The 12111-nt window shown below is 43.6% G+C and overlaps 1 protein-coding gene across 1 annotated transcript in view; it reads left to right on the forward strand.

Moving 5' to 3' along the window:
- Positions 1–11921, forward strand: part of LOC118126050 (cingulin) — a 35262-nt gene extending 23341 nt beyond the window's left edge. Inside the window, exons 7-23 of the mRNA XM_035185208.2 lie at positions 3077–3520; positions 3917–4195; positions 5149–5247; positions 5726–5902; positions 5988–6098; positions 6361–6419; positions 6538–6685; positions 6761–6865; positions 6954–7106; positions 7434–7601; positions 7682–7855; positions 8033–8122; positions 8202–8285; positions 8393–8511; positions 8794–8902; positions 9283–9446; positions 9779–11921. Coding sequence (XP_035041099.2) covers positions 3077–3520; positions 3917–4195; positions 5149–5247; positions 5726–5902; positions 5988–6098; positions 6361–6419; positions 6538–6685; positions 6761–6865; positions 6954–7106; positions 7434–7601; positions 7682–7855; positions 8033–8122; positions 8202–8285; positions 8393–8511; positions 8794–8902; positions 9283–9446; positions 9779–9911 — 2616 coding nt within the window. The 3' untranslated portion in view covers positions 9912–11921. The remainder of the gene's footprint in view (positions 1–3076; positions 3521–3916; positions 4196–5148; positions 5248–5725; positions 5903–5987; positions 6099–6360; positions 6420–6537; positions 6686–6760; positions 6866–6953; positions 7107–7433; positions 7602–7681; positions 7856–8032; positions 8123–8201; positions 8286–8392; positions 8512–8793; positions 8903–9282; positions 9447–9778) is intronic.
- The last annotated feature ends 190 nt before the right edge of the window (positions 11922–12111 follow it).

The raw sequence follows: 12111 nt of genomic DNA on the forward strand, positions 1-12111 counted from the left end.
AATTAGTTAAGATTTAGAGACAAATGCAAACCAAAGCAACTGTTAATAGAAACAACTTTTAAAATAAAGTTATAAATATGATAAAATATATAAAATCTACACTCGCATTTAGTAAAGTAAAGATTATAAATGTGTAGAAATGGTTTAAGGATTTTTTTAGAGAAGCAGCTGGATGAACGATAATAAATATCAAAAACACGTAAACGTGATAAAAACTCTAAAACCTCTGGAACCTGAGCGATGGACTCAGGTGTGATTCTCATCAGCTGAGAACATCTGGGCTGGAAACACTTGATGCTCCTGGGAAAGTAGTTCTGGAAAAATATGTTTTGCAAACATCAGGTTGGGATGAGAAACTCTGGTGAATTTAATTTTTATAATATTTAATTTGGTTCGATGTGACAGATGCAGGAAGAAAAAAATCTACTGTTGAATATTCACAGTATTAAAAGTCACATTTAGAGATTTTCATATGTGGGAACTTAATAAGCTGTTTTTAATTCCTGTATTTAACGTATCACTAATAGATTTTCTCATATTTAATATTTGACCGGCTTACCCCGCTGAAATAAACCCACTGGTCATTTTAGATATTTCCCACATTAAATAATGAAAAGATTAGTTTCAGCCTGATCTGTAATAAATATTCTTGTTAAGAGGATAATTATCTGTGAAGAGTTAGAGCTGCCCGGCCTTGGGGGCGGGGCAGCGTGGGGCGGCGGGACGGGGTGGCGGGGACAGGGCGGCGGGGACAGGGCGGCGGGGACAGGGCGGCGGGGACAGGGCGGCGGGACAGGGCGGCGGTCCGTAGTTTAATCTCAGTCGTTTAAAGCCACGGGGCACGAACAACAACAACAACACGGGAACATATTGCAGAGCAGATTCGCCTCCGGACAAACGCAGCCTGAACGTTTTGCTCTCTGCGAGCGACGGACACACGACTGATGCAGCTAATTGGTTATTTCCTCTGTTGTTCTCTGACGGTTCAGACAGTTTAGCTTCAGACGGGGATCAACGTGCATCTGCTTGTTTACGTCACAAACATTTCACTGTTTCACATTAAGGTGATTTAGTTCAAACACATTTTTTGTCAGGGTCCTTTTTCTCAGGCGGGAAAATCCTTTTACTCGAGAATGATTCTAATCGGTGAGAACAGATTAAAATATGTTTTACTTTCCCGTCAAAATAGAGAATAAGCACCGTATGTATCAGGGCTGTGATATCTTCTGATTGACAGCTAGTGTCGTCCAATGGGTGCAATTGCATTGTGGGAAATGTAGGATTTAAGGGGTTGAGCCGTACTACAGAATAAAAGTAAACTGTTTGGTTTTTTAAATATTTAAACCCAACTTTTACTGTGGAATAAAAACCCCCGAGCTCTTCTGCTCCGAGCAGCAGCGACACAGTCACTGTATTTCCCAGGGTGCTTTGCTGTCGTATATCTGGGTCAGATGGTGAACGGCTCCACGCCATATGTCTGTACTGTAGTGAGGCCACAGGGAGCGACGACCATTGTGTGTGTGTGTGTGTGTGTGTGTGTGTGTGTGTGTGTGTGTGTGTGTGTGAATCGTGGTGACATAGACTGTAAACAAAGTGAAGCCAGTGTAATGATCGCCCCCTGGTGGCCGGCTGCAGTATAGGTCATAAACCCCGCCTCCTCCATGTTAGCAGATGGAACATGGAACAAACTAAAAACAATCTAAATACATTATAAAATAAAGGGTTTCTGTCATTTTAGGTTCTTGTTTCTGATGAGTTTGGTTTTAATGAGTTATTTGATGATATAAAAATGGGACTGAGACGTCATGATTGACAGCTGAGACAATTTCCTCCACATCTTCGTTTCACAACCTTCGAGGGTCCAAACTGAACACGCCCACAAAATCAATCTTCCGTTTTGCTGATTCCACGCCGGCCGGTCGACATTTTAAACCTCTGCTGATTCGCCACGAGCCCAGACACCTTCCGTCCCTCGCCGCCGTCCCAGGCCGCCGGCTTCTCTCCCGGCCTCGGCTCAGCGTCCCCGGGAGACGCCGTCCAGGCGAGGCCCTGGATTAAGGCCACTCGGTGCTTTTGGACCCTCGAGCCCTGAAAGTTAAACCCCCCTGGACGCTCGCCACTTCATTCCTGTAAGTGGCATCGGCCTTCTTGTTAGGACGGTTAATTAAAGCTGGATTTATTCAAGTGGCTTTTTGGCAAAGAAAAGAGAAACGCTGCCATTTATTGTGCTTTTCCTCTTCGAGGGTTAGAGTATTTTCATTTTGGAGTCTGTCTGTCTTTGTCTGTCCCTCTGTCCCTCTGTCCCTCTGTCTGTCTGTCCCTCTGTCTGTCGTCCTCTGTATTTGTGTGTGAGAAAGTGGGATGCTGTCGTTCGGGGGGGGGAGGGTGGTGGTTTTATTTTTTCAGATGAGTGAGCAGATGTTGCAGTAACTCAAGGGGGATTTATGTCAGGATGCGAACAACACACACACACACACACACACACACACACACACACACACATACACACACACACACACACACACACACACACACACACACACAGTTTGAGTCTAGATTTAAACTATTAATGTGCTGCTTTCTAGGAATAATTAATAGTTCGAGTTAAAGTGCTTCTGTAGCTACAGGAGCTGATTTACTACGTGTAAAATAACGGTTTCCTCGTTTTAAAATGATAAAACATAAAGATGGACGACTTGTCTCCAGTTCCTTCTGCAAAATGAAGCCAAACGATCCCCGATACGAAGGCGGCCATCTTGTGCTGATGACGTCATTTGGAGCCAGAGAATCGAAACGTGTGATCGACCGGTCGCGAGATGTTTCACCTCGTTTTCATCTCGTCAAATTAAAACCAAACTTACCAGAAAGAAACAACTAAAATAATTTAACTCTTTAACTGACTAAACTTTACTCTTCTCATCTCTTCTCCCTGTGTTTATATATATATATATATATATATATATTTATATATATATATCAGCATCTGTGTATGAACTTCTAACCTGGATCCGCTGCTGCTCATACTCTCCTCTTCTTCTCTTCTTCTGGGTCTGCTCTGTGTGTTCACCTCTTTCAGCAAACGGCCGAGTCATCTTCATCAACTAATCATAAGAAACCGCCTGCAGGCTCGTCCCGTAGCTCAAACCTGCGCCGAGCCGGGAGCGTCAAAGACCTGATCGGTAGATTCTCCAGTTCGGATCCCGTCTCTCCGACTGGTTCTCTCGCTTTTGGAGTCGGAGAAGGTCTGAAGTCTGAGGAAACGTTCAAGTCTACGCTGTCCACATTCGCTCCGTCCCTACCGACAGAGGAGAGTCCAATTCCCAGCATCACCGTGAGTCCTCCGCTCAGAGAAACCCGTCAGAACGATGCTCCGTCCAGCGGGACCACCACTAACCAGGTCACTGCCAGAACTGATTGTCCAGTAGGAGGCAGCGCTGAGAAAACTGACTCGCAAGCAACCACCAAAACACAAACCGTAGAATCCGGTAGAGACTCGCTGGCGGACTCTGGAATGGGATCGGTAAGAGAAAATAATCAAAAAAAACCCAGACTGCTTTGACGTCTTTGCATGAAACGCAAATCTCGCATCTTCTGTGCGTGAGGACGACACGACAGCATGAATCCTCAACGCACCTGCTCGCATGATTACTGCCCAGCGCTCAATCCGCATGCCGACTGGAACCAGTATAACCACAGCACGACGCAGCAGCTCTTTACTCGTACTAATCAAAATGGCCTCACAGATCTCGCTTTCACTCCTGATTCTTTCCTGTGAATGAGCTTCACGCGTTGCAGCTTCTGTCTCAAATAAAAACAACCAACTCCGGTGATTTCTTCACTGCATGATGTGATCGCGACATTTTGGAATTCTGCATCTTTTAGAGCTCGACACTAACTCTCTGTGCTTCTTCTCCAGGAGTCTGAATTCGATTCGAACAAGCAGCTGGAGGACGAGCCCACCACGCCCAGTCCTCGGCCGGCCAGCCACAACCCCAAATATCAGCTGTCCCTCAACAACGAGCTGAGGACGAACGGGTTGAGCAGCAGGGAGGCCGACGCTCCGGGGGGCGGCAGGTCGACCGAGGAGAACGGCCCCAGGATGTCCCGGTGGGAGGGCTCCCGGCTGGGGCCCAACTACTTCCGGGGGTCCCTGGAGTCCCTCGCCTCACGGGAGGGGGACACTATGTCCGACAGGGTGGGTGAGACGAGACCATGGGACCATGTGTGTGTGTCTGTGTGTGTGTGTGTGTGTGAGAGGGAGATTAGAGACAGCACCAGTTATTAAACAGTGCCATCTTCTGGACAAAACACTGCTGACATTGTCCATACACAACAAAAATAACATTATTATTATTCAAACATAAAAGTGTTTTATGACTCAATAAAACCCAATTAGTTTTGCAGTGTATTTAATTTTATCACAAACTTTGATTATAACTGAAGTTCTATGTGGTTTCATGAAGGTTTTGTGTTAATCTAATTATAACAGATTTAATCCACAACGGTTTTCATCATGAAGCAGAAAATCAAGTTCAACACACAGAAACAAATCTTTCAGCTGCCATACGTTCAGCAGATCTAAATAATCCTAGTTTATGATATATACATATAATGTCATAATCCCAATAATCATGTAGCATCCGTTTTTCTTTTCAGTTTTTAAATGACACCCCCGAATGGATAAAACTCAAACTGAAGGTTCCTCGCTGCTCGTCTGTTCTCACTCGATTCGATCGAACCAGAGTTCCTCAGCTTCTTCAGCTCAGTTAAACTGAATCCAGATTCCTTTTCGTTCTCAAGGCCTCAAAACCAACAGTGAACGATCTGATGAATTAAATTGGAGTTGAGAAACTTTAATCTCCTATCAAATCAAATCAAATCTAATTATAAATAAACTATAAATCTTCTGATTTACCACATAATCATTTGTAATTAGCATGAATAACATTAATAATATCACGATGCTGTTGTTTAAATGTTTTATTATAATCAGCACAATAAAGTCAACTTATTTTATAAAGAGCTTCACTTCACTGTTTCCTGCATCTGAACATTTATGCAAAATGACTTTAGGCAAATCGTTTGCTTTTGTCTTTTTCCTTCATGATCGTAGGTCTAACGTGTTGTTGTTTGTTTGTTTGTTTACAGCTGGGTGTTGTTGACAGCCCCCCCCGAGTGTTCAACAGTCCGTACACCACGACGGCCTCCATGGATTACAACCCCATGTATCGCATGTCCGAGTTCAAGGTTGGATTCAGATTCTTATTATCAGAAGCACAAAAAGAATATTTATATTTCTTCTTCACTACATGTCTGAGGCAAATGTTGTATTTCTACTGCCCTGTATTAGTTTTACAGCTTAAAAAACACTTTACTAAAGATTAAATCAGTGGCTCAAACAGTTGGAACCAGTTGTCACAAGTTCTTCATGAGTTTGAGAAGTTAGCAGCTCCAGTAAATAGACATTTACCAGTAAATGTTTTAATTTGAACAAATAATTGAAGCCCACAGACGTTTAAAAAGGTTTAAACTTCCTCCAGAGGAAACGATCTAAACACTTCATACACAATAATCACTTATATACTTTAACACATGTTTTGCTTTAGACACAAAACATCCAAGTCCTTATCACCACATCTTATATAGAAATAAAATCTGATAAATAGGATGAATTTGCTCTGGATGCTCTGGATGATTTCATGATGATTTCCCCCCCCCTCCCCAGGCTCCCAGCGGCCTGTCTCCTGCCACCTCCGAGATGAACCTGTACGGCTTCAACAGTCGCAGCACCAGCCCGGTCGGGATCCCTTCATCCAACTTCCCCCCGCAACGGACTCGATTCTCCGCCTACGACACGCTGGTGAAGAGACGGGCCGAGGTCAACCACAACCACAACCACGCGGTGCGTTCAGTGACACGTGTTCTGCGCGGATACCACACGCTCTGCCGCCCACGTCCGCTCTATATGATGTGTTTTTATTCTGCAGCCTCAGGTGATGCCCGGCCAACACTACAGCCTCCGCTCCAACACGCTGGGAGCGCCCAACAAGAAAGACTTCATCGAGGAACTGACCAAACAGCTGGACGCCTGTCAGAGGGTGAGATTCACTGGTTCACGTTCTCGTCTGTTAGAATCACCACACGAGTCCGATGGTCAAACCACGTTTAATGAGCATGAATATCAATGTTTGATGGATCTGCAGCTTTTAGAGGTTTTGTGATTTTAAAACCCATTTTGTCAGTTGTTGTCGTTCTGGTGAAGTAACACTTTGTTCAACTTTGTCTCTGTATCTGTCTGTGTGTGTGTGTGTCTGTGATTTTGTGTGTCTGTGTCTGTGTCTGTGTGTGTTCTCTCTCCAGCGTAACCAGTTCCTGGAGGCCGAGAGTGTCGAGATGGAAAAGGAGAGAAATCAGATCAGGTCTGTCTTTCTTATAAATTTGCTTTCTTAAAACTTGGGGTCTGACTTCACCTCAAACTTTTTTCTTTACCCTGGCTCTGATTTCATTTTATTAACGAGGCCTGTTCCTCCGCTTCAGGTTCGAGATGCGCGGCTTCATGGTGAACAACGAGGATCTGCTGCGCGCCAACGCTCAGCTGACCAATGAGATGAAGAGGATGAGGGAGCAGATGATAGAGATGGAGAGAGAGAGCCAGTCGATAGGAGAGAAATACAGAGCGATGGAGGTAGGGAGGTGATGAAGTGACACTGGAGCTGTGATGCTGTGCGACACGTGGCTGATGAACTGTTGTCGTGTGCAGATCGAGGTGCGGCAGGCGCGGGACATGATGGTGGAGGCCAACACGCAGGAGTACGCCTTCAACTTCCTCCAGCAGTCGCTCAAAAACAAGATCCAGGACTCTGAGGTAGAGTTTCAGTCTCGTTGTGTTAAGAAGCAGAACTGTGAGCCGTGTTTACACGTGTGTGTGTCATACGTGTGTGTTGTATGTTCAGGAGAACCTGGAGAAGCAGACGCTGCACGCTAAGACCCTGGGGGAGAAGCTGTGGTTGGCCGAGAGAAAACTGGAGGAGCTGGAGGTCGTCAAGGACACGAAAGACAAGAGGACGTCTGAGCTCAACAGCGACCTCCTCAGGCTGGAGACGGAGGTACAGGCGAATTCATAAAACTGCCTCACCTCATATTTAAAGTTCTGTGTTTTCCTTTCTTGTCTCCATGTTGGTTTGTTTTTCCTAATCCCCACATGTGGCTGCAGGGGGCGCTGTTGCCCAGTAAAAGTTGCACAGTGTTGATTTGAATAAAGAGACTGATGCAAAGTAGAAAATTATTTAAGTTTTGTTAAATGACTGTTAATTTCTTAGAAAACATAAAATTATTATTGCAAACGTCAGCACATATGCTCCTGGATGCAGCGCTCACATGAGAACATGCATGTGTCTGCTCGTACATACAACACGTGTCCCGTGTGCTTGCAGCTGAACGAAGCCCTGCAGGTGTCGTCGCAGGCCTCAGCCGAGGTGAACCTGCACCAGAAGCTGCGTGACGACGCCCACATGCGGGTGGACGAGCTGGAGGAGTCTCTGCTGGAGAAGGACCAGGAGCTGCTGCGACTGCAGAACCTCGTCGGCCGACTGCAGGGGGAGGTACGGCCCACTCCCATCAGCCTCAGCCTGACATCTTAGGTGTGACAGCAGCTGTAAGATGTGTGTTTCTGCCTGTGCAGGTGTCTGGGAAGCTGATCGATAAGGAGCAAAACCTGGAGGAGGAGATCCAGCTGAGGGAGCGGATCCAGCTGCAGTGCAAACAGGCGGAGAGGTCGGTGGACGACCTCCACATGGAGCTGCAGGGGACCCAGCAGGCCAGAGACGACCTGGCCAAACAACTCAAACAGGCTCAGGTACAAAGTGCTTCTTACTCCACATGTACATGGTTACAAACATCTAATACACAGGCCCAAATGTTCATCATGTCACTTTTCTGAAGAAACCCAATCTGGCCCAGTTCTAAATAACCTGAGTTAAACCTCAGCTCAGTATTAGTTTGAATGATGACTCTGATTTCTGTTTTCCTTCAGGAGAAGATGATCGACCTGGAGAGCGACCTGGAGGAGCTGCACGACAGTGAGCAGAGATGGGCGGCCAAACACAAGAGGGCCATCGAGCAGGTGACCAGACTCGACAGCTCAGGTTAAATCATATTCATATCTGTGTTGGTCGTTGACTCATTTGTTGTTTCTGATCAAGACGGAGCAGCTGCAGCTGAAGGTGATTCAGGAGAAAGATCTGAACGACCAACTGGACACTGAGAAGGTCGTCATGGAGAGACAGGTACAGTGTGTGTGTGTGTGTGTGTGTGTTGTATTATATTATTGTTGATTCAACACTTCTTCTTCAGCTCGTACTCGTCTGTAACTTGACTCTCTCTCCGTGTGCAGCTGCGTGAGCTGCGTCTGGAGGTGGACGAGCTGCAGAGCTCCAGGGTTCAGGAGGACGTCGTCTCCCGAGCGGAGAGTCGAGCCAAAGAGCTGGAGAACCTGCTGAGGACCGAGGAGAGGTCGGTCACATGCTCCTGCTGCTCACAGACCATAAACCACCATAACATGAGGATTTTATTTATTATGTTATTTAGAGTAGGATGGTTCCCGGGGGAGTTAGTAAATCTTTGATATTCACTGGAGCTGGGTTGTGTGAAGATTTGAAAGGAAACAGGAACAAACAGGAAGCTGGAACTGGTTTTATATAATATTAATAATAATCCTAACAGTAGATGTGTAGTGTTTGTGTATAACGTGTAGTGTGTGTGTATAACGTGTAGTGTTTGTGTGTTTTGATGCAGGAACAAAGCTGTTATGACAAACACCATCAGTAAAATGGAGCGAAGAACCAACGAGCTGAGTGATCAGATGGAGGAGGAGCACAGGATAGCTAATGAGCAGAAAGACCTGGTGAGACACACACACACACACAATCACACACAATCACACACAATCACACACAACCACACACACACACACACAATCACACAGATACTTTTTTTTTTAAGGACATTCTCCTCTTTGCCGACATTATTATCTGTGTTTTTAGATATGTATAGAAAATGTGAGAAAGGGTCTTTAAAGCTTCTTTTAGGACATTTCTGTTTGACGTTTTCCCTCGTTTCTATTCAATTTTTAGAATTGTTTGAAATGTTTTTAAGATTCGTGCCGTGCGGTGAAACTCATACAGACCAAACTGGCTCCCGCACGAAAGCTAGAATGAAGCGTTGATGAGCAGGGAGGTTTTTTTATGCTTTGTCCAAACTAACCGTGGATCTGTGACCGTCCAGATGAACCAGAGGATCCGTTCCCTGAAGCGTCAGCTGAACGAGTCGGAGGAGGAGGCGAGCAGGAAGGAGGCGCAGTACCGCCACACCCAGAGAGAGCTGGGCGAGGAGAGGGAGACGAGCGGCCGGCTGCAGAGGCAGCTGCTCGACCAGCACCTGCAGATGAAGTACGTTCTCTCTCTCTACTCAACACACACGTATTCAAAGTTTGAGGATTCAGTGGTTTGTGGTTCACGTAAAAATGCAGCATTATGAAACTTTAACTCTTTTGACTGTGGAATATTCATCTGTCTGTGCAACGGTTCATGTACAATCCATTTCCTGTGCATATTCTCACACTGTAGAAGTGTAGTATTAGTATTATTATCCTTACACTTGAGTATTTCATGGTACTTATTACTCACTGATGCCTATTTTGACTCTTGCTGCTGTAATAGTGCAAATAAAGGACCATTGTATCTTATGTTAACCAAACCTCATGTGTCTGTGTCTCTCTCAGACGTAAAGAGACTCTGAACATCCGTCAGACTCTGGACAACCTGAGGTTGGACCTGAGCGTGGACGACGAAGACGACGAGCTGCCGCCGCCGCCGCCGCCGCAGCAGCAGACAGAAAACTTCACCAAAGTCTGAACCCCCCGAACATTCACTCAGCACCGAACTCATCTGTATATTTATATATATATGTTACTGTTTTAAAGCAGATAAACTACGTCGTCTTCACACTGACAGTGAAGTTAGGAGGCGTTTTTTAAAAACCTGCCACCACCAGTCGTCCAAATGAAAAAATACAATCTCAGCTTTGTTCTAAAAAGTCTCAAAATTCCACCTGGATTTTTTCCATTTGTTTGCTCTTATGTGCTGAAATCTGATGGTGTTAACTCACATTTTAGTTTTTATAATTCAACCTGTCATTTCCTCATATTTCCCTTGGAAATCATTCTGGTGTTTTGGTTCTAATGTTAGTTTGAATAGAGGAAACATTCAAGTTTCTACGAGTTGATTTTCCCCCTGAAAGTTCTGCTGTGTCTCAACACGTACATTACATTTATAATACATCAATTTATGATGTTTCCTAATTTCTATATTCCTAATCAGGATTTTTTAAATTATCAGTATCAAATTACATCCAAAGAATTTATTCGGAAATGAAGGATCTTAATTATCCATCGCCCCCTCCTGGCGACAGGAGGAACACATTTGATCCACATTAAAAACTCGACTGGTGGATTCACGGCTTCACTGAAACTCGATTTAACTTTCAACCACGAAGTCAAATGAAAGTCGTCTCTTCTCCTCAGAATCATGATCTGATCGTTCTAAAGATAAAATTATTATAAAGATGTTTTTATCGAAACCTCATGACAAAGAAATGTAATTGAAGTTTGAGATTTTAGTTTAACCATAAAGTTTTCTATTTAATAACTAGAAACACAAAGAAAACAGCAAAAACTAATTGAATTGAACTGAATTAAAATATTGTTAAATACATTTTTTATTTAAAAGTTTCTAGTTTTAAAGTCAAAGTTTACACATGGACAAACAGCACAGACACAGACTTGTCTGTTAACTTCTCACATCAGCTGATTTCTATCGAACAGATGAATCATTGCTCTCTAGAAAATTCTGCTGCATTTTTCTTATTTCATATTTTCGATATCGTTGCTGACAGTTGTCTCATAATGAGGGTTTTTTCACGTTAGAGTTTAGTTCAACATCTTCTGCAGTATTTAAATATATATTATTTTACAGGGTAAAAAAAAACACAACATGGAACAACTGGGTCGTTGTTTTAGATTCACACCGATAGATCTAGATTATTTATATTGAATATTTGTTTTGTGTAGTTTTTATGAGATGATGCAGATCCCTGGATTTTCTGTATTTGCTGTCGCTTGCCGCGGAAAAAATTAGTTTTAGAGAATGAGATGATTTCAAAGTTCAGTTTCAGGTTTTTTCGGGGGGTTTGTTAATGTTTCAATGAAACTCCGTCGCAACAAGATTTGTAACGTCGGTGAAGAAAATCTCACGTCACGCTTCACAGATGAGACACAAATCTGAGCTTTATAATATATTTACAAGTATTTTTAAGTAAAATGCAGTTTTTAGTGCAACAGCTGAGATATTGTCCGTCTCAAACGCGAAATAAATGTCCAGCTACAAAGATGTTTGTTAATAAAAACCTGTAAGTGTCACAGACAGAAACGAACAGCACTGGGTCATCAGTTTTATTCACTGGTTTTATTTCTCAGATTTAGATTGTGGATGTTTTTACAGTCCTCTGCATGTTCCCTTCTATCTTTTCTATCATGTTAGAGACATAGAGCTAATATTCAGATTCTCTTTGGATTCTCATGTTTACACGTGACGACGTATGTGTTTCTTTTGGAATCACAGAGATTTTAATGTTTTAACTGTCGGGAATTTAATTACTTCACAAAGTATTTTTTTTTTTTTTCCTTGAATGAAATTGGCAGCGTCGACAGATATGTAAAAAGAGATGAAATACACGGACTTATTTTTGTAACTACACTTCACGCTCTACAGGTTCTACTGTTCTCGGGTATTTATGTTTGTTTCACACTGTCTCTTGTGGTGAGAAGTTTCCTAAACAAAATGCTAATAAATCTTCTCCACTGTGAATTCTGTGTATCGGGTGGTTTTTTTTATGCCTCGGAAAACACTTTGAGGGAATCCTTTCACACGTAGGGATGACGTCATTCTATTTACGTAGCCAAAAGGTCAAAGATCAAGGTCACTGTGACCTCACCAAGCCAATGTTTTGCCTTGTGAACGTGATATCACCCAAACGCCTAAGGGGAATCCTATCAAA

The sequence above is a fragment of the Hippoglossus stenolepis genome, chromosome 18, assembly GCF_022539355.2.
Source record: "Hippoglossus stenolepis isolate QCI-W04-F060 chromosome 18, HSTE1.2, whole genome shotgun sequence".
NCBI lineage: Eukaryota > Metazoa > Chordata > Actinopteri > Pleuronectiformes > Pleuronectidae > Hippoglossus > Hippoglossus stenolepis.